The sequence below is a fragment of the Anabrus simplex genome, chromosome 9 (assembly GCF_040414725.1).
Source record: "Anabrus simplex isolate iqAnaSimp1 chromosome 9, ASM4041472v1, whole genome shotgun sequence".
In the NCBI taxonomy this organism is placed as follows: domain Eukaryota; kingdom Metazoa; phylum Arthropoda; class Insecta; order Orthoptera; family Tettigoniidae; genus Anabrus; species Anabrus simplex.
The window spans coordinates 16,867,685-16,891,621 of record NC_090273.1 but is presented as its reverse complement, the minus strand read 5'-3'; the positions used below and the strand labels follow the sequence as shown (position 1 = coordinate 16,891,621).

The 23,937-nt window shown below is 39.2% G+C and overlaps 1 protein-coding gene across 1 annotated transcript in view; it reads right to left on the bottom strand.

Moving 5' to 3' along the window:
• The window catches only part of Slh (sec1 family domain containing Slh), a 77,550-nt gene that overhangs the window by 4,073 nt on the left and 49,540 nt on the right, over positions 1–23,937 (bottom strand). Inside the window, exon 12 of the mRNA XM_067154000.2 lies at positions 3,081–3,219. Within this exon, the coding sequence (XP_067010101.1) occupies positions 3,081–3,219 (139 nt within the window). The remainder of the gene's footprint in view (positions 1–3,080; positions 3,220–23,937) is intronic.

The window sequence follows — 23,937 nt, the reverse complement described above, 5'->3', positions numbered from 1 at the left end:
CAATCAATCAATCAAGATCTGCATTTAGGGCAGTCGCCCAGGTGGCATATTCCCTATCTGTTGTTTTCCTAGCCTTTTCCTAAATGATTTCAAAGAAAATGGAAATTTATTAAATGTCTCCCTTGGTAAGTTATTCCAATTCCTAACTCCCCTTCCTATAAATGAATATTTGCCCCAATTTGTCCTTTTGAATTACAACTTTATCTTCATATTGTGATCTTTCCTACTTTTATAAACGCCACTCAAACTTATCCGTCTACTAATGTCATTCCACGCCATCTCTCTGCTGACAGCTCGGAACATACCACTTATAATACCAATGTAAATGGTCCGTTATTGGACATTATAAATTTTCCAGCTAACTCATTCTTGGTTGCCAGCGTTTCGCCCAACTGATGAGCCCACCCTAGCACACCAAGAATGAGTTAGCTGGAAAATTTATAATGTCCAATAACGGACCATTTATATTGGTATTATAAATTTACTCATTCAGAACAAATATTTCAGATTCCCTATGGGAATCAACATCTATATCACATACCACTTAGTCGAGCAGCTCTTCTTTCTCTCAATTCTTCCCAACCCAAACTTTGCAACATTTTTGTAACGCTACTCTTTTGTCGGAAATCACCCAGGTAGTTTAAAGGATCTTGATCTCATTGAAATCCAGGAAGATGATGGAAGTTCATCAGAAAATAGTGAACAGGTAAGTTTTCCACATGGCTAGCAGCTGCATTTACGACGTGGTTTTGAATGTTGGTTGTAACTATTTACATGCTGTGATATAAAATACCTTTTGCAAAAGAATTAGAATTAGTATTCATGATTATTATCAAAAGATAACATTTACTACTAACTGTTGTCATTATACTGAAATTTTATCAATATAATCACTCTTTGTATGTCTGTTACGCGACTATGTGGGTTATAACTTTTTACACTTGTTGATGTACTGGCACTTTATATGTAGCTTATAAAAATTAGTTTACCTGTCCTTTTCTTATAAACAATTGGGTAACTGCATCATGTGAAATTAAAACAAAACATACGGTAATCTCTTAACAAGCTGGGCTGGGTAGTTTATGCAGTAGAGTGCTTGACCTCCTGAACTGAAGTTGGTGGGTTCAATCCCAGTTTAGTCCGGTGGTAATTAAAGATGCTCAAATATATCACAATCATATCAGTAGATTTACCAGTATGCTAAAAAAAATTCCGGCACCTCGACGTGTTTGAAAACCATAAAAGTAGTTAGTAGGACGTAAAAGCAATAACATTAATATTTTTATTTCGCTCAAGTGTGCTTAAGCTGGTCCTTTTAGTGCCACATTGGGCTGCACGAGGTCTGGTGCCGGAACAAATCTGGTATCACTCATCCGACGGACATGGCCAATCCATCTAAGCCGACAACTAATGACGGACGATTCTATGCTCTTGGCATGCACTTTCTCAAGAACAGCAATGTTGGTGATATGGTCTTCCCTTTTGACCCCAAGGATGGATCAAAGTTTCTGCTGGTACAAATGCTCAAGCTTTTTATATATGCAAATAATCCCTGCATATTTCTTTTAAAAATCTGTCCGAGAAAAGTCGCAGTGCAGGTATCATTTAGGTCAATGATAGAACATACAGACATGTACTAGGAATCCGGAAGTTTTTAAAAATTTTGTTTGCTCTGTTCACAACTCTTATCGCCACAACACAGAAGGGTGCCGCGTACATATCGTGTCATTTGTGCAGTAAGTAGGGAGAGTTCTCTTTATAAGTCGTTCACAGCTAAAGAAAATCTCCACACTATTCAATAGGCAGAGCAAAATGGTAATCGTGCTGCAGGAAGATAGTATGACGAGGACAAGAATTGCGGTAGAGTTCGTGATTGGGGGAAATAAAGCTCATCTTCAACAAACACACAGTAAACACCGAGCATTTCACCAATAAAAAGCGGAGTTTCCAGAAATAAAATAAACAGGATATGTGAAAATGTGAGTGAGGAGAGACAGTTTGGAGGTGCGAACACTAGTGAAGTGTGTCAGTTGAAAGCTAAATTATTTGTCAATTTATTTATTTATTTATTTTATACCTTTGTATGTGGCGAAGTTTTGCTCACAGGCCTCTCTTACACTTAACACTAACCATAGATGTCTCGCATGTTTTTGAACGAAATAACTTCTGTTTTCATAAGAAAACAAAAAATTATGAAGATAACAAATTTCCACAGATTTGTTATAATTTGTACCAGAAAAATTTGTATGTACTCTCACAAATAGGTAATGCAGACCGGACACCAGTATACTTTGAAATGCCACTGGAGTATAGCCTGCTAATGAAGGTTGAGATGTAAGGAATTCTTTTCCATTTTTGCTAGTGGTTTAATGTCGCAATAACACATCGAAGGTTTGTGGCGACAATGGGACAGAAGAGAGCTAGGATTGGGAAGGAAGCAAACATTGTCTTAATTAAGGTACAGCCCCAGCATTTGCCTGGTGTGAAAATGGGGAAACCACGCAAAACCATCTTTGGGGCTGCCGACAGTGGGATTCAAACCCACCCTCCACTTGCAAGTACATAGCTACGCAACGTTAATCGCACAGCCAACTCGCTCAATCTTCTTCTTCTTCTTCTTCTTCTTCTTCTCCCAGACCTTTGTGGGGCTGCGAGTGTGAACTGTGTCGAACATGTGGACTTTGCTCTGTTTCACGGCCAGGTGCCCTTTCTGACGCCAACCTCATGTGGGAGGCTGTGCTCACTATTGTCTCTTTCTGTAGTGGTTGGTTGTGTGGTGTGGTGTGGTGTGTATGTATGAAGAGGAGAGTATTAGCACAAACAACTAGTCCCCAATTCAGAGCATTTAATCCCCAACACAAAGAGGAGACTAGGACAAACAAACACGAAACTAAATTCATGCTTGTCCTTGCTCCCCTTTTCTTTCCATGTTCCTATCTCTCCATGTTAACATTTTATACCTTAAAAATTTTTAAGTCCTTTAGGCTCTAAAAATCTCTAAAGAGCTTTTGCAATCAATGAAATTAAATTATGGTTTCCTTCTGGGAAATTAATTTTTGATTTTATAACTTGTAACTTACGTGTCTCTTGATGACCAAATTCTTTACTCCTTCCATGACGAACGATGAGCCCTGAGTGACTAGCTTGGAGAACATGCTCACAGTCTTAGTGCCACCTCCAACGTACTGGTTCGGTGTGGCAGCCATTTTAGCATACGCCCTGAAAGAGAACAAATTAACAATGACTAGAACCTACATCACAGGATGTAGGAAATAACAAAATGTTATTACACGTCACTTGCCATCCATCCAAGCCTCTGTGAATTAACCTCTCATGCACACGAATCCACGTGAGGTCCCCAATATGCATCTTATTCAATGCACCCTCTGGTACTTCCCTTTAAGCATGTATGGAAAATAATGACTCCACATTTCTGTTTAGACCTCACATAAGATGTAGAAAATAGATCTCAGAAAATTAGAGTAGGCAAAGCTTTATCTGACCCCGTAATAATTAAGAGGGGAATTCCTCAAGGCAGTAGTATTGGACCTTTATGTTTTCTTACATATAAATGATATGAGTAAAGGAGTGGAATCAAAGATAAGGCTTTTTGCAGATGATGTTATACAGTATAGAGTAATAAATAAGTTACAAAATTGTGAGCACTGCAAAATGACCTCAATAATGTTGTGAGACAGACAGCAGGCAATGGTACGATGATGAATAGGGTTGAAAGTCAGGGTGTGAGTTTCACAAATAGCAAAAGTCCTCTCAGTTTTAATTACTGCATTGGAGTGAAAGTTCCTTTTGGGTGTTAATATAAGGAAAGATCTTCATTGCAGTAATCACATAAATGGGATTGTAAATAAATGTTACAGATCTCCGCACCTTGAGGAGGTCCAATGACTGAAGATGCCTTCAATGAAATGCAAAACATGTCTCACATTCATAAGGTAATAAGGATCAAATCCTAATTGTATAAGACTATAATGTATTGAATAGGTGGTTAAATAATAAATTAATTAGCATCCTTGAAGTAAGTGGTATGTTCAGAGCTGTCAGTGGACAGATGGTGTGGAATGACATCAGTAGACGAATAAGTCTGAGTGGTGTCTTTAAAAGTAGGAAGGACCACAATATGAAGATAAAGTTGGAATTCAAGAGGACAAATTGGGAAAAATATTTGTATATAGGAGACCCTCCGTGGCTCAGACGGCAGCGCGTCGGCCTCTCACCGCTGGATACCGTGGTTCAAATCCTGGTCACTCCATGTGAGATTTGTGCTGGACAAAGCAGAGGTGGGATAGGTTTTTCTCTGGGTGCTCTGGTTTTCCCAGTCATCTTTCATTCCAGCAGCACTCTCCATTATCATTTAATAGTATTTATCAGTCAGTAATCAATCACCTTGGGAGCGGCGACCCCATTGTAATAATAGCCTATATATGGTTCATTCATTACATCCCTGACCCGGTCAAAGACTGAAAAACAGGCTTTATGTTTTCATTTGTTTAAAGGAAGGGGAGTTAGGGATTGGAATAAACTACCAAGGGAAATGCTCTATAGATTTCCAATTTCTTTGAAATCATTTAAGAAAAGGCTAGGAAAACAAAAAGACAGGGAATCTGCCACCTGAACAACTGACCTAAATGCAGATCAGCAGTGACTGTTGTTGTTGTTGTTGTTGTACTGTTGTATTACTTCCACTTTAATCCAAGAGATGGAAGCAGGGAACATTGAGGTGGTCTATTCCACACATAAATTTAAGAAAACTTCATAGTTCAAGATTTTATAATTAACATTTCTGTCTAGGATTTACAAATATTTGGACCTCCTTTATATCCTTGGCATATCTGTCTTGCATAGTCCCCTGCACCCACAGGCCACCAGAAAGAGAAGAATAAATATAACCTGCCCATTGTATCCATCAAGACAAGGGTTTTTTTTTTGCTATGTAGTTAATGTTGTACCAACACATAGAGATTTTAGAGCAACTGTGTGATGAGAAAAGGCTGGACCTGAAAAAGTAGTGACCACAGCCTTAACAACACTATTTGACTCACATGAAAATGGGAAATCACTGAAAAACATCTTCAGGGCTACCCACGGAGGAGTTGGAACACACCGTCACCTGAACGCAAGCTCACAGATACATAACTCATAACATGTATTCAACTCGTTCGGTCCCTACAGAAGGGCCTGCTGGATATCCACGTTGTTCGATAGACACCACCAAGGATTACAGTAATTTGACCTTAATTGTTATCTGTGATAACATTACAAGTGACGTAATATTAGAAAATACAAATTTTGTAAGTGTAAGCGAAATTTCTTGTCACAATTTCAGTTCTAAATAACAGTGTTAAGAATGTCTAATATAGTAAAGCAGCTATTTACTTATCTTAGTACATCACCTATTTTCTCGTCTGGCTCCATGACTAAATGGTTAGTGTCACCAGCTTTGATTCCCAGCAGGGTCGGGAATTTTAACCATACTTGGTCAACTCCCCAGGCGAGGGGGCTGGGTGTATGTGCAGTCTTCATCAACATTTCATACTCATCACGACGCGCAGGTCGCCTATGGGTGTCAAATCAAAAGACCTCCACCAGGCCTCTCCGGAGGCCACACGCCATTATTATTACCAATTTTCTTTATAAATGTAATATTATATTTATACACTCGTTTGCAAAAAAATTTGCATACCATGAATGACAAATTATAATCATAAAATATCAAAGCTACTGTATAATCCCAAGTACCAACCTCCCCTGAATAAGACCTGTACCCTATATTTCAAAGGACAAAATTTTAAAAAGTAGTTTCTCTCAATTTCAGACATTTTTAAAATGTCTTTGAAATGGCGTGTGGCCTCCAGAAAGCCCAAGTGCAGGTCTTTTGATCTGTCGTCCTTAGGTGACCTACGCATCGTGATAAGGATGAAATGATGATGAAGACTGCGCGTGCGCGCACACGCACACACACACACACACACACACACAGAGAGAAAGAGAGAGAGTCCCCGTGCCAGGGGAATTAACCAATTGTGGTTTAAATTCCCGACCCTGCCGGGAATCGAATCCGGGACCCCTGTGACCAAAGGCCAGCACGCTAACCATTTAGCCATGGAGCCCGACTCCTTGAAATAATACCCAATAAATTATTTAAAACACACACAAGAAGACATTATCAATCACAGAACGATAGTCAACATTTCATGCATCATCAGAAGTACCAACTTCGGAGCTTTCACTACCACTTTGACCATCACTTCCCCACACAACGTTGTCTTCACTGCCATCCACAGCATTAGAAACACTACATTTCTGGAAACTTTTCCGGACGAGGTCACTAGAAATGCGATCCTACGTCATCTTTACCTGCGAACAAAGCAGTTAAACTTTCGGGCAATTAATACGACCAGAGTTGGTGTCACTGCATGACTGTCAGCCGCCACCCACTCGGTATACAGTTGTTTTTAGGCTGGTTTGAATGGACTGTTTACATAGACATCCATTGGCTATAACAGACGTCAATCCGTCCGAAAACTGGTTATGTAATTATTATAATATGGTGTGCTGATACGACGGTGTGATTAATAATACTAATAATGATTCCATAGATCGTGGAGTGCTCATGAACGTTCTGCAGGAGTTTGGAGTGGATGAGAAATCTCTGGCCATAATTCGGCAATCTCTTACAAACACTTTTTCTCAAGTCAAATTTATGGGCGAACTCTCAAATCCATTTGAGATAAAAACGGGTTTGAGGCAAGGAGACAGCCTTTCTCCACTACTCTTTAATTGCATTTTAGAAAAAGTTATTAGGGAATGGAGGCTGAGAATGACTGAAAATGGAATGAAGAATGGGGTAAAGATAGGTTGTGGAAAAAATGCGATGATGTTGGATTGCCTTGCCTTCGCAGACGATGTCGTTCTTATTACAGATAACCGTCAAACAGCCAAGAAACAAGTTGAAGAACTACAAAATGTTGCAGTCAAAACAGGGTTAAGAATCTCTTTCGAGAAAACAGCATTCATGGATTCTATAAAAAAAGGCGACACGGACAGACTTGTTACATTGTATGGGGATATCCAGCGTGTGCAAAAATTTAAATACCTGGGAGAAATACTCACCCCCAATGGAGATGAAAAGGAGGGATTAAAGGAGAGGGTGAGAAGGATGGAGCTGGCATTCAGACTATGTCATGACACCTATAAGTCCAAGTCTCTCTCAATTCAGGCCAAGTTAAAACATTACTGCACAGTGGTTAGAACAGAGTGCCTTTATGGAGCAGAAACCTTGACGAGGATGGCTGACCCAGTCCTTGAAAAAAGAGAAAGAAGATTCTTGCGAAAAATCTTAGGCCCTAGAAAGTCGACGAGTGACCCAAACACATTCCGGTTACGATCGAATTTGGAGCTCTACAAGACAGTAGAAAGAATCACGACTGTGATGAGAAAAAGGAGACTGACGTTTTATGGACATATCAAAAGAATGAACCCTGAGAGATTGACCAACAGGATACTTCTTCTGCAGGAAAGGTGGAAAAAACAACCGGGATGGCTTACACACGTGCACAATGACTTGGCAGAAATAGGTATCAAGGAGGAGGATATAAAAGAAAGGACATCATTTAGGAAGAAGGTTGCGGGATTGAGGGATGCGTCTGAAGAGCAACATGCGAAGCCACGGAACATCTCGGTGGAAGAACGAGCAAGAAGAAGTCAAAGACTCAAGAATCTTTGGCGAGAGTGTAAAGAGAAGGGTATCAGTCTGCGTGACAGAAGGAAGATTGTGTAAACGTGGCCCACAGGTGGCCGTATCGATTAATAATAATAATAATAATAATAATAATAATTACCATGAATGAATCGCACGTACGACGATGAAGGTTGCCACACAGTATCATCGTACGCTAACGTGTTCCATTTGCGTTTAATGCCGATTGCTTGGGCAGAAGTACAACTAAGGCATGTATATGTGCCTCCCTCATAAAGGCAGGCTTGACGTTTTGGCACACTGCTTGGTGCATAAGCCATACACTGTCCATCGGTGCTTGACATAGTGGGAATGTGAGCAGCACACTGTCCCAACAAGAAGTGTCGTGTGGGGTGCCATTTCCAACAATTTTCACTCTCCACTGGTGATGATTATAGGAACCCTGACAGCGTGGTGATACATCCAGGAAACCATGTGTGCTTGCCTTCCTAGTGCAGCATCCAGCAGGATAATGCCTGGTCTCATGCAGCATGTGTATCTCTGATTTGCCTTTGTGATGTCAACATGTTTCTTTGGCCAGCAAGGTCTCTACATAAACCTCTCACCTCCTCAGAACATTTAGGACCTTAATGGATGACCATTTCGACCACGGGATTTGGAAGGTCAGTACTGCCAGCTGTAGCAGAATCTTCCTCAGGAGAATATCTGATGTCTGTATGCCTCCTCCCCTGTCTCTGCGATACGGTGCAAACTAACACTGTACTAAGGCATCCTGTAAGTGTGTGTTACGCTACACTAAATGCTTGGTGTAGTACGGTATTTTGCTGTATTTTTATACTACCATGTCCTGTGCCTGTACCTGCGATGGTTCCTTCACGGTGCATACAAATGCGTGTAGCTGTTGTTGTTTTCATTCCACACAGTAATCTATTTTCTGGATGTTGAAGGAAAGCTATGGTGGTGGTGATTGTTTTAAGAGGAAGTACAACTACAGTGAGTTAGTCTCATTGGTTGGCCAGCAGGCGCGCCCAGCTTATCTACCTTCCGATGACTCATCACTTCCTGTTACACACAGCAGTGACAGCACGAGAATGCCACACTTTGATGTTCAGGTCTGTACTTAGAAGTGTTACTTTCGGGTATAATTCTCATTATGCCTCCACATGTGTACATGGTAGAGGATAGGGTATTAATGTACGATAATTATGTGAAAACCGAGTATTGCAGGAAAGTCGTTAGGCGATTTGGGACACAACTTCTGGATGTACGCAGTCCACACAGAAAGACCGTGCAGAAACTCATAAACAAATTGAGAGGAACTGGTTCTTTACTCGATAAGAAGCAAAGGCACACAGCCTGAGAAGATCCAACGGCGCCAGCGAAGAGTAAGTTGTCACCTAACTTCCAAATTCTCAATCAGGTTTTTCTTTGGTCTTTAATTCAGATTTTTTTGTCTTTTTGTTTTTGTTTTCAGACCTCACACGATTTACATGTTATACAAAGTTATTCACCTAAGATGTTACATGGAAGTAATGTCCAAACCATTAAGGATATCGGTATTCTGTTTTCATATTCATAAATGATACCCAGGAGCTTATAAAATAATGTGCTACTTATTCTCATGGGATGATTAATAACCGAGATATTGTTACTAACTCCATATTTTTGAATGGAACAGCATGAATACATACAGTTGGCCTAAAAGTTCAACTGTGTACAAGTTCAAATATGTAAGTATTTTCAAAATCAGACAGTTACATTTTGAGATATCAATAAAAACTGCATTTGGGCTGTTGCGTGTGGCATCAGACAGTGTGCGGTCGGCCAAGGACATATTGGTATGCAAGTTGTTTCCTGGCATCGATTCCAGCCACAGAACGGATACCAGGCATGTACTGTAAAACTATCGTACACATACTGTGATGTACCGGAACATACCCTGGGTGTGCATTGTTATCATATGACTGGCGAACACAAAACTGGGAAGGGTGATTAAGTTTTTTTTGGTTTTGTTCGAAAATCCATGTGCAACAGGTTGCGCTCAGTTCGGCGTCTTTCCCCACATATGGGAATGGGAATCTGCTGTACGCGGATCACTGAGACACACATTTTCAAACATCACCTATCTCGTATCTTCATTGTTGTGATAATTCAGCCTCCAGTCAACTAACAATTGGCCACGAGTGGCTTTGCCGCATAAAGTACCGAACGCGTTGCCAACACGGCCTCTAAATGCAAAATTCAGCGTCATAACAATTACACTGACGAGACTTTATGTTCCCGTAACCAAGCCCTTACATTTATTTCCAATAAAGTCTATCTCGGACATAATTAACTTTCTTTTCTAGAAGGAGCTCTTCAGGTGTCCCGTGTTATGTTTATTTCTCAATTCATACAGTAATATGTACTGTACACTCAAACCAGTAACAATTATAGTGTTCGTTATGTTCCTTTGAAACACAATGATAATTATTAAATTAATGTCGTATGGTCCACCTTTTTCAATACTATATTATGCAATATTATTGAATTACATTACTAAACTAGGGTCTAGTTTCGGCCTTGGCTGGCCATCTTCAGCCTTAATGTAGTACATCTAATAACTAAACAAGTGTAAAAACACACAATTGACATGAAAACTAATGTACAAACACACAATTAACATTAAAATCTGGGATGAACTACGTGTAAAATCTGAAAAATAAATTAGGCTCTGTTCTGACAATGTCCAACAGCATTTCAGCATGATTTTAACAAGCACTACGGGAACATTTTATTTACGCTGGTCGATGTCGAAACACCATCTAGCAGTTCTGCGGCAGCTGGTGGTTATTTACAGTGGCATCCAGTTGCTTGCATACTGCTAATACTCAAGTAGATTTGGTGATAGATGATCTAACTACAGAATCAACATTTACCAGTTCCCATTTTGCAATTGAAATTGTAATGATTAGCAGTAGTGGAACTAACAATTCTGTGAATATCAATACAAGAAAGAGTCTGGATGATGAGCATACTCCAGATGCTAAGAATTTAGAGTCCAATTTATTTTTCAGATTTTACACTTCGTTCATCACTGACTTTAATGTTAATTGTGTGTTTGTACATTAATTTTCATGTCAATTGTGCGTTTTTACATTTGTTTAGTTATTAGATGTACTACATTAAGGCTGAAGATGGCCAGCCAAGGCCGAAACTAGTCCCTAGTTTAGTAACGTAATTCAATAATACTGCATAATATAGTATTGAAAAAGGTGGACCATACAACATTTATTTAATAATTGTTATTGTGATCACAATTCAATATGGATCAGAACCATGAAGTTTATATCCTATGATGTTCCTTTGAACTCAAAGTAATTATTTTATTCCTTTTAAAAACATCAAGCCTCACTGTCCTGTCATGGGTTTGGCTGCCATACACACTATGCTTACATGCCAGGTATCCATTCTGTGGCTGGAATCACACGCAGGAAACTGCTTGCGCATCAAAATGTCCTTGCCCGGCTGCACGCTGTCTGATGCGGCATGCAAATCCGTGCATGCTGTTCTTATTGATATCTCAAAAAGTAACTGCCTGATTTTGAAAATACTTACATATTTGAACTTGTACACAGTTGAACTTTTAGGCCAGCTGTATGTATTCATGCCATTCCATTTAAAAATATGTAGTTAGTATCACTTTCTCGGTTATTAATCACCCCATGAAAATAAGTAGCACATTTTTTTATAAGCCCCTGGGTATCATTTACGAATATGAAAACAGAATACCGATATCTATAATGGTTTAGACGTTACTTCCATGTAGCATCTTAGGTGAATAACCCTGTATACAGCTGTCAGCTGTCAATAGCAAGACCTCAAAAGATTCAATGGTTCCCTGTTGAGGTTCACCGCAACATTACATAAGACCTATCCATGCCAGCGGAGGACGTATATTCTAATTTGAAACGTTTTTATGCACTTTGTTATATGTGACACATAATTTGGATTTCATCACATCAATACTTTGTGTAACAACACATCAAAAAACAATTTTAAGACTTTAGTGATCAGACAGATCAACGTTTGACCTGATCTTTACATTAGGACATATGATGGAGAAAATATGGGAGTTTGGAAAAGACATAGTGATGATATGTACTGACATTGAGAAAGCTTATGACTGTGTACCCAGACAGTTGGTATGGGACACATTAAGGAAAAAATAAGTTATCAGAGTGGAAAGTGCAAATGATGAAAGCTACTGTATGTACAAAATTGTGTTAGTAGTGTGAAGACTAGTACAGGAAAAACAAAATGGTTTAAGTTGAAACTGGTCTCTGACAGGGAAGTTACTATCCCCCATACCATTCATCATAGTCATGGATGAAATTCATGAGAACATTAAACAGTGATTGGGAAGACAGGCAACAAAAGCCATGTTGTTCGCAGATGATATAGTGATATGGGGTGAGGATGAAACAGAAGTGCAAAAACAAGTAGATGTATAGAATCAAGAGATAGAAAAATTTGGGATGAAAGTAAGCACAGAGAAAAGTAAAACAATAGTGATGACAAGGGGAAGGAAGGAAGGAAGGAAGGAAGGAAGGAAGGAGGGAAGGAAGGAACGAAGGAAGGAAGAGGAAAGATAAAACTGAATGGTAAAATTCTGGAAGTGGTTAAAAGTTTCAAGTACTTGGGAAGTGTGATCACAGAAGTTGGAAAGATAACCGAGGAAATTGGGAAAAGAATACAATAAGCAAACAGCTTCTACCAGAGTGTAAGCGGTATTTTGTGGAACCAAGATGTAATGTAATGTAATGTAATGTAATGTAATGTAAGAAAGTATTATATTCAACCTATTATGAACCCATACTAACTTATGCAGCTGGATCATGGACTACAACAAAATGAGAGGAGAGTAGAACGCAGGCAGCGGAGATGAAATTCCTAAGAGATACCGACGGCAAGACCAGAAAGGATAGAATTAGAAATGAAGAGATAAGGAAGAGGACAGGAATCTTGAAACTTCAAGACAGAAACAACAAAGCTAAAGTGGTATGGGCATACGATGAGAATGGGAGAAGAGGGAGTGCCAAAAAAAGCTTTTTCAGAGAAAGGAAATAGACCACGAGGAAGACTCCGAAAGAGATGGACAGATTCGGTGTGGGAGTGCATAGATTAGAGGGGAGGAAAACCAGAAGATGTACTTAAAAAAGGAGATGAGTGGTGGAGAGATAGGCAGCGATGGAGGTCCTTGATTCACAACTTGACCCAGGAACCTGGAAATGAAGAAATGAAGATGATGAGTGATCAGCTTGCCAGAATATGTGTGATTTTACAACTTCATAGACGCACTGTCTATTCACATTTTAATTTGATGTTTCGTTTTAGATTTTAATGAGTCATACACTAGTTTTGCATAAATTTTACTCCATTGTTCTTTTAATATGTTAATGGTTTAGTACTGATGGCATTAACTGAGCATATCCAATAATTGGACGAAACATGTACTAGTACTTGCTGTAAGGTAATAATATATGAATATATGATGTATTAAATTGGTAGATCTTTTACATTTGCATTTGTACATGTTTAGTGACGTCAATACAGAACCAAAATGAAATTTTTAATATATAATAAGATGCGAAGTGTTAAGGAACGTGTACTTAGCGAGGGAAAAGTAAGTGAAATTGCAGAAAGATTAGAGCATACACCTACAAAATCCGTAAGAGGACTCGAACAAGAAGCTGGGGTTTTGAAGAGCTCAGCATGGTGGGCTACAAAAATGTTAGCCCTTAGCGGACAAATTTTTTTCTTGTGTAGTCCTGCACTAGTCGTATTTTTGTTCTTAAAAAAAAGCGGCATATTTACATTGAAAGTTTTTTCTTTTGTTTTTGCTAGGGGCTTTACGTCGCACCAACACAGATAGGTCTTATGGCGACGATGGGATAGGAAAGGTCTAGGAGTTGGAAGGAAGCGGCCGTGGCCTTAATTAAGGTACAGCCCCAGCATTTGCCTGGTGTGAAAATGGGAAACCACGGAAAACCATTTTCAGGGCTGCCGATAGCGAGATTCGAACCTACTATCTCCCGGATGCAAGCTCACAGCCGCGCGCCTCTAAGCGCACGGCCAACTCGCCCGGTCATTGAAAGTATAATGAAGATACAAAGTCTGACTCACAACATTATGAATTAATTTATCACTCTAGATACACACTATAAGCAATAAACATGTAGTTGAAAGACAGTTTGGCACTTTTCTACTTATATTTCTTCTCCATGTGGTACTTCACGAAGCATTCATTTGTATTTTTTCTCTTGCATAGCAGTTAGTCTCATCAACAATTTGTTGTACCAATTCTTCCGTAAAAAATAGTGTATACAATTCAACGGGAGTAAATGGTTTCTTACCTGCGGGAGGTGAGAAACCACTAATAAAAATGTGTGGTTTCTTTACAAAGTTCAGATCAGCCGGGTGATAAACTCTCCAACCATTGTCTGGTTCACTACTATTTGTATCGCTTTTATTATTGCTTTCAACTACTTCCATTTCTCTAGAATTGTCACCATCGCTCTCAGAAACATCGAACTCACTGTCCTTAACTGATAATTCATCATCACTGCTGTCAATTTCATGTACGAAACCAGCTATATCAGACGAAGTAGCACTACCCTGTCTGCGCGCCGCCATTTTCACATCTGACTAATGTAAACAACAGCTCGTTCTTTATTCACCTGTAAAATTCGTAAAACAAAGTTTTTACGCATCTAGAAGGCTGTGACATTCCTTAAGTTTCTATAAAATAGCTATAGATAGTAGCACGCATACTTGCTTCACACGCGTATATAATTACTGCGGAAACAGCCGGCGGGTATATCCTGACATATGTCCAGAACAGGAAACTGGGATGTCGGGAAATGCCCGACAGTCGTCCGCTAAGGGTTAAAATCAAAATCATACAAGGAGGAGAACATTTCCAATATCTCCTGTCATAAGGAACGAGCTTATTTTCTTGATTCTTATTTCCTTAATTTTAATTATTATCTCATCTCATACACAGATAAAGTGAGCGAAGTGCTGTCCTCGTTGCTATGCCGTGAAGCGGCAATGATGAGTCAACGTGAGGCAGATAAGCTGGGCGCGCCTACCGGCCAACCAACGAGAGAAATTCACTGTAGAGTAAAGCTTTGCCTTTTACTTAAGGAAGCTAAGAAAGTAAGAATTAGCACTACCCATTTATTTATGAATTTGTAAACAATTTGCAGCTAGGACTGATGAATCTCCCCAGCAACACACAACAAATCAAGATTTTTACAAAGGCAAACATGTTTGTCAATAAGAGTTAACTGAACACTCTTTCAGCTGAGTATAAATTGAATAATACTTTAAGATTAACTTCTACAACTAACAATGAACATTTACAAAATGATACTGAAAAACATTTTCTGATGATAAGTTAAAAATACATACATACATCTCCATTATATTATAAATGCCTTTCAGCATTTAGTCTGCAAGCCTCTGAGAATAAACTTAACGCCTTCACAACTCTCTATTTTAACTAAGTCCATGGCCTTGTTTAATTCCATACTTCTTGTCATTTAATCATTAGAAGCTAAGTCTAATCAATGTCATCTTGGTCTCCCTCTACTTCTCTTACCTCCATGACCGTCCGGCTCCATAGTTAAATGGTTAGCGAGCTGGCCTTTGGTCACAGGGGTCCTGGGTTCAATTCCCAGCAGGGTCGGGAATTTTAACCATAATTGTTTAATTTCGCTGCCACGGGGGCTGGGTGTATGTGTCGTCTTCATAATAATTTCATCCTCATCACGACGCGCAGGTCGCCTACGGACGTCAAATCAAAAGACCTGCATCTGGCGAGCCGAACTTGTCCTCGGACACTCCCGGCACTAAAACCATTTCATTTTACTTCCATGACCGAGACCCATTATTCCCCTAGGTAACCTATCGTCATGCATTCGCTTCACATGACCCCACCATCAAAGCCAGTTTTTGTGTACTGCTTCATTCATCGAGTACATTCTCAAATTAGATTTTATCTCCTCATTCCGAGTACCCCTCCTCCCATTGTTCCCACCTGTTCATATCAGCAATCCTGTTTGCTACTTTCATGTCTGTCACTTCTAATTTATGAATAAGATAATATACTGATTTCAAACAACTTTTACTCTAGTACAGCAAGGTTAGTCTGAAAAGAGACTGATGTAAAGATAGTTTCGTCCAAACGCCGACTTATTTCTTATAGAACACTGTTGATCGTAACTGCGAGCTCACTGCATTAGTCTTACTGCACCTTGATTCAATTCGCTTACAATACGCATCATAAAAACTTGAAATGACTTATTCCAAATTTGTATTTATTATCTTACATTCAATTCTCTTGGATTTCTTACGTACTGACAGCACTTTAGTCTTGGAAATGCTAATTTTCATATCATACTTCCCCCCAAATGCCATGGCACTACAGCCCTTGAAGGGCTTGGCCTACCAAGCGACCGCTGTTTAGCCCACAGGTCTGCAGATTACGAGGTGTCATGTGGTCAGCACGACGAATCCTCTCAACCGTTATTCTTTGCTTTCTAGACCGGGGCCGCTATCTCACCGTCAGATAGCTCCTCAATTCTAATCACGTAGGCTGAGTGGACCTCGAACCAGCCCTCAGGTCCAGGTAAAAATCCCTGACCTGCCCGGGAATCGAAACCGGGGCCTCCGGGTAAGAGGCAGGCACGCTACTCCTACACCACGGGGCTGGCTCATATATACTCACTGCACCTATTTTCAAGTTACCAGATTTAGATTCCAGGTTTTGAGCAGTCTGCCAGTAAAACTAAGTCGTTGACTTAGGTCAAGCGGCTTACTAAATTTCCACCGAACTGAATCCTTCGCTGCCTTCCTGAGAGGAAGTATATAATAAAATACATACATACATTATCATTATAGACTGTAATGCCTTTCAGCGTTCAGTCTGCAAGCCTCTGTGAATTTGCTGAACGTCACCACAATCCTCGATTTGCAACTAGTGTTGTGGCCTCATTTAGTTCTATACCTCTTACCTTTAAATCATTAGAAACCGAGTCTAACCATCATCATCTTGGTCTCCCTCTACTTCTCTTACCCTCCATAACAGAGTCCATTATTCACCAAGGTAATCTATCCTCCTCCATTCGCCTCACATGACCCCACCACCGAAGCCGGTTTATGCGTACAGCTTCATCCATCGAGTTCATTCCTAAATTAGCCTTTATCTCCTCATTCCGAGTACCATCCTGCCATTGTTCCCACCTGTTTGTACCAGCAATCATTCTTGCTACTTTCATGTCTGTTACTTCTAACTTATGAATAAGATATCCTGAGTCCACCCAGCTTTCGCTCCCGTAAAGCAAAGTTGGTCTGAAAACAGACCGATGTTTGGCGGGAAAAGGCACATAAGTCAAAAAGTGCAACTTTTCAGGAGACACATTTTTCTAATTCTTACAAGAAATGTGCAAGGGAAAGGTACACAGATAACATATTAGTCATCTTCAGGTACAGTAAATTTATTTAAACACACGATCTAAAAGGAATGCTAATTTTACAAATAAATGAGTGACTTGAGTGATTTTGTACAGGAATTATCACTGACTTAAGTTATTATTCTCTCATTATATTTCAAGTTAAACGCTCTGTTATAATGTTAAAATGCGTACACAAACATCACACTGAAGTGACACTTATTATTATTTGCTGCTAGTAGGCCAATGTCAATCTAATCACAAAATTCTACCAAGTCAGGGTCTGAATCTTGCTGTTTACTAGAAGTAGGTAGATTGTGGTAAAACTGATGAAACACAGTGGGTATCAGAGGGAGCAGAGAAATGAAATCTTTCTTCTTATCTGCATTAATTGGGACAGGTTTATCTGTGATTTGCTTCAAGGAAATCTCGCTCATACTGGTTTTACGCCTTTTTAGAGATAGTGCTTCAAACTGGTCTTCCTCTTCAAGTGTCGTCTTGAATTTCACTTCTCCAAAATTAGATTCATAACGGAACCACTTAACCTTTTGCCATTTGAATGCATTTCCTTTTTCATCTTTGTTTCGCAACACAAGTGGGCCCTTCAAAAGCGCTGAAAACTCCAGAAAGTCCTCTTGTTTCATCTCTATAACAGTAAATCTTGTACTGCTTGACCGAACCAGCTGGTACCAGTCATGTGGATGGTACACTTGTTGCTCTGTTTTCTTCTTCTTTTTCTCAATTATAGAATGGTCTGAATCTACCTCCATGTGGCTGTGTCCAGGAACCATGAATTTATGGTCAATAGTGAGAATGCTTGGTACTTCTTACAGTACTTTTGTAAACATAGCTGTTACGTGTGAATTTTTATTCTGACCTCCACAAGTATCAGAATAAAAGATGACATGTGATACATGTGCAGGCAGTCCTTTAAGATGCTTATATAAACAAGAGGCAACCTGATTGGCACCTCGACCTGCAACAGCTTCGTGCCACATATAATGTGTACTTTCTCCAGTAACATTATCGTGAACTGTAAGGTTAAACGTCCATAACAGTCGCTTATAAAATGCTATCGATGAACTCACAGCGAGTGTTGGAAGACATTGTTGTAGATCAAACGAAAAACACTTCATATTGTTGTTTTCTACTGCTTTTAACTTATCCTTTTTCTTTTCATCATATGCTTTTTGTTGTTCGAGGTGGTGCTGATCCCGTTCTTGCTTCGTTGCAAGTGTTTTCTCTGGATCATCAGACACTTGTATCACCATTTGCAACGTATCGCACCTGTGACATGTATCTATATGAGGTTTCTTGAACTTCAGTTTCATTTTATGGAACTCGTTGGCATAATGCTTCTTAGAAACTGGGTTCTGTGTTATGTCTTGATAGAGTTTGTACATTTTTTCTATGGTGAGATGAGATGTCGTTTGTAGTGGCTTTCGTATGCAGGAAATGACCTCAAATACTTCCTGACTTCTTCGAGTTTCTCTTCAGACCATTTATTTGGTGGTGTCTGTTTTCCTCGGGAGTCTAAAGAAGGAATTCCACACCTGGAGGAACGTTTTTTTAAGCCAACTGTCTTAATGAAGTTATCACTTTCATCAAGAGTATTCAGAAAACACTGCCTACACACTGAAATTTTTTTACCATTGACTGCAATATAGTATCTGTATGTGACTGTCCTGTACTTTTGCTTGTCACGCGAGTTTGTTCGAGGTCTAGAAGTGGCTTTTTCGACTACTGTCATCAGGGAAGAAACATAAGCGCACCGTCTATCATAAGTTCCCAACTGCCAGTATTCTTCAAAGATTTTCAGACGACTTTCTTCATCTATTTTTGTTTTGCATTTACTTCTGCAGTCGGGAAGTTCCTTCATACATCTTTCCATGATTATTTTTCCCTTGTCCGTTGTGTACGTTCTTCCAAGGTTTCTGTTTTCCTGTCTAATTTTTCTTTTGGAACGACTCTTTTTTGGGCTATTCCTGAAATTTAAAGTCGTATTGTGGGGTGAATCTTCATCAGGAGTATCGTTCCCTAACGTGCGTTTTTCACAGCACAAAATTTTGTTGGGTAATAGTTCCTTGTTTGGTGACACTTATCTGCGTTTCATAGAAGCAGATGTTCCCAATGAACTGGACTGACGTGGACTGCACAGGGTATGTTGATCAGACGACTGAATTTGATTTCTATTATCTGAAACAGAATGAAGTTACATCACCAAATGCATTTATGTATCCGTCACCTTAAGCATTCGTAGTACATAAACTTAGTGGTAGTAGTTCACCAACTCTAAAAACATACAGAACTAACTCGTGAGTTTACAAACAACACACATTTAGATGACATATTCCCACTACCCTACGTGATATTACCCACTATATTCACTGGTATTATTTTCTAAGTCGTACAAGGTCATTTTATGTTACGGAATTTTCAAATTATCATTTTCTTTCTAAGCCTCTAGAGAGAGAAGTTACATTAATTCAGGTAAAGCAATTAATACAATTCCAGCTACACAGCTCTATGATAGATACTCTAATGAACTCATTGCACAATTTTAAAGAGCAATATTCTTACTCTGACAGCAGACATTGGGAATGAAAATTCACATACTTCCATTTCATAGAAATAAGATTTTTTTACTTAATGTGTTTTGCCGTAAAACCACAATACATTTCATGTAAACTTGAAATGTAAATTAAATCAACATCCTCAGGTGATCTCCACCATGAACAGAAGTATTGAGCGTCCTTAACGTCTACTTACCATTGAAGGATATATTGTAACATTGATGTAGTCAGCATTCTCTTCAGTTTCGATATTATCATCAGATGTGATATTTTCCGGCTCCAAAACACCATCTACAAAAATAAATAATAATACTGGTAACTTGTCTATTATCAAGTATAGTTTCAATTACTTAACATCTCATTTGGTACATTACCTGGATGTACACAGCAGATTCCTGTAAAAATGGAATTTTCCTGCTGGAGGGTAACAGTTGTAGGACAGGTATGTATAACATCCTCACTTCCTAACACGTGGTTGAGGTGCTTATGTTCGTCAGATTGTGACTTTCTAGGCTCCAGAACACCTGTATAGAAAGCACTTCAACACATTGCCTAGTAACGTATATAAATTACAACTATATATTGCAAGTTAATAATGACCAGTATTTCAGCTGCACATTGCAATGTTCAACGGCCACCTCCTACTGTGAAACACAGTACTGTACCTGGTATAAAACTATATTGCTATTTAAATCCAGCAGTAACTACGCCGACAAAATAAGTTTTCAAGACATTTTGATTGCATATGTACTCCATAGTTTAAGGTTAGGTTATTACATTAGAACAAATACTATTAAACTACCTCTAGGGGAAGTAGAAAACTGTACCTACCTCCTAAAATATCATTCTGATCATCTTCTTTCAGCTTATCTAAAGCTAGTTCCACCAGTTTATAGCCCCTTGAACACATTTTGCATGCTGCTTCTCACAAACACAAAACCACTGTAAGGGAATAAAATTGGCGGGAAGGCTATCGAGTATTGCCAACTGTTGGGCAAGGAATGTTTTTTATGATTATACATTTAAACACTGTGTAAACAATGGGCATAAAATTATACTCTTAAGAATATTTCAGTAATTTTTGCCTAAATAATAACGTTGCAAAGAATAATATGGCTCTTAAGCAAATAGTGAAAAACCACTTAAGTCACACAGAACTGTAGTAAGAGGGAAGCAAAAAGTACTTAAGTTGACTTAAGTGATTTTTCAAGTATCAAGATAGACTCAACAAATTGAGCACAATAACATAAGTTGACTTAGGTGGTTTTTCCTCGGCCATATCTCCACTGTTCTGAAACAGGTGATTGTGTTTTTAAGCTATATCTTTTTTTAGGAGCCAGACTGACATATGGGCTTTTACCACAATGTGGCTTCGATGCTATAGATGACATAGGTGAAATAAACAAAAAATGAGATTTTTTGACTTATGTGCCTTTTCCCGCCACCCAGAGGTTTCATCTGGGAGCTGACTTCCTTCTTACAGAATACTGCTGATCGCAACTGTGAGCTCACTGCATTAGCTTTACGACACCTTGATTCAATCTCACTTACTATATTACCATCCTGGGAGAACACACAACCTAAATACTTGAAATTATCGACCTGTTCTAGCTTTGTATCACCAAAATGACATTCAATTCTGTTGAATTTCTTACCTACTGACATCAATTAGTCTTCGAGAGGCTAATTTTCATACCATACACATAGTACCTATTTTCAAGTTCCAAGATATTAGACTGCAGGCTTTCGGCACAATCTGCCATTAAGATCAAGTCGTCAGCATAGGCCAGACTGCTTACTACATTTCCACCTAACTGAATCCCTCCCTGCCATTTTATACCTTTCAGCAGATGATCCATGTAAACTACGATCAACAAAGGTGAAAGATTACAGCCTTGTCTAACCCCCGAGAGTACCCTGGACCAAGAACTCATTCTACCATCAATTCTCACTGAAGCCCAATTGTCAACATAAATGCCTTTGATTGATTTTAATAATCTACCTTTAGTTCCATAGTCCCCCAGTATACGGAACATCTTTTCCCTCGGTACCCTGTCATATGCTTTCTCTAGATCTACGAAACAAACACAACTGCCTATTCCTCTGGTAGCATTTTTCAATTACCTGGTGCATACTGAAAATCTGATCCTGACAGCCTCTCTGTGGTCTGAAACCACACTGGTTTTCATCTAACTTCCTCTCAACGACTGATCACACCCTCCCTTCCAAGATGCCAGTGAATACTTTGCCTGGTATACTAATCAATGAGATACCTCGATAGTTGTTGCAATCCTTCCTGTTCCCTTGCTTATAGATAGGTGCAATTACTGCTTTTGTCCAATCTGAAGGTACCTCACCAACACTCCACGCTAATTTTACTACTCTATGAAGCCATTTCATCCCTGCCTTCCCACTATACTTCACCATTTCAGGTCTAATTTCATCTATTCCTGCTGCCTTATGACAATGGAGTTTATTTACTATCCTTTCCACTTCCTCAAGCATAATTTCACCAACATCATTTTCCTCCTCCCCATGAGCTTGGCTGTTTGCAACACCACCATGATGATTTCCTTTTACATTGAGAAGATGTTCAAAATACTCCCTCCACCTCTCCAGTGATTCCCTGGGATCTATTATGAGTTCATATGAATTACTCAAAACACTGTTCATTTCCTTTTTCACTCCCTTCCTAAGATTCTTTATTACTGTCCAGAAAGGTTTCCCTGTTGCTTGACCTAGCCTTTCCAGGTTATTACCAAAATCTTCCCAAGACTTCTTTTTGGATTCAACAGCTATTTGTTTCGCTCTGTTTCTTTCATCTACGTACAAATCCCTGTCTGCCTCGGCCCTTGTTTGGAGCCATTTCTGATAAGCCTTCTTTTTACGTTTACAGGCTGCTCTCACTTCATCATTCCACCAAGATGTTCGCCTTTTCCCATCTTTACACACAGTTGTTCCTAGGCATTCCCTTGCTGTTTCTACTACAGCATCCCTGTATGCCACCCATTCACTTTCTATATCCCGAACCTGCTTACTGTCTACTGTTCGAAACTTCTCACTAATCATATCCATGTACTTCTGTCTAATTTCCTCGTCCTGGAGATTTTCTACCCTTATTCGTTTACAGACAGATTTCACTTTCTCTACCCTAGGCCTAGAGATACTTAGCTCACTACAGATCAGATAGTGGTCTGTATCATCGAAAAATCCGCGAAATACTCGTACATTCCTAACAGATTTCCTGAATTCAAAGTCTGTTAAGATATAGTCTATTATGGATCTGGTACACCTAGCCTCCCATTCCTCTTGTAGCATTTATAAATTACCTGATGCAAATTGAAATCTGGTCCTTAGAGTCCCTCTGTCATCTGAAACCATACTGCTTCCCAGCCAACTTACTTTCAACCACTGCTCACTCATTCCTTTTCAGAACGCCAGTGAACACTTTTACCGATCAATAAAATACCTTGACAGTTGTTGTAATCCTTCCTGTTCCCTGTATGTGGCTGTGGTTGATATCGCTGGAATTCATACTTATGCCTAATGTCTATGAAAACACTAATTGCCAGTTCATCAGTACTTTCTCATAAATACCAAATATTCTGACACTGTTTCTCTGACTATATTGTTCTAGGGCATTGCATTTTATATTTAAATCATTTTTAGGGATTTAATTTCCTTTTCCTGTCAGTCTAATCTTCTATAATACTTGTGTTGAACTGCAATGACTTTTCCAATTCTTTCACTGCAAGTTGAGTCATCCGTTGAGATTTGCCTTCAATAATTCTTTCTAGGAACTTTCCAGAGCTTGCAGGGTTGTTAGCACCTTTATTACTGCCTTGTCAATGCAGTTGCACCACTGTGTTTGCTGGAATGCCTGCTTAGCCCCATGCTGATTCAATAATTGCTTACTTATTGAGCATATAATACTTGAAAATTTAGTTAAAACTATCAAATACTGCACTCAAAGGTATCTCTCTGTTACTACTTTAATACTCACTTCTTTCTAATACACTTGCAGATTCAATGAAACCAAGGACTTAACATTAAGTGTGTCTGTGACTCAGCATAGCCAATAATGTTGAGAAGATTTTCAAAATATTCCTTCCAACTGTCTAGCTGATTCCCTTGGGATCCACTATGAGTT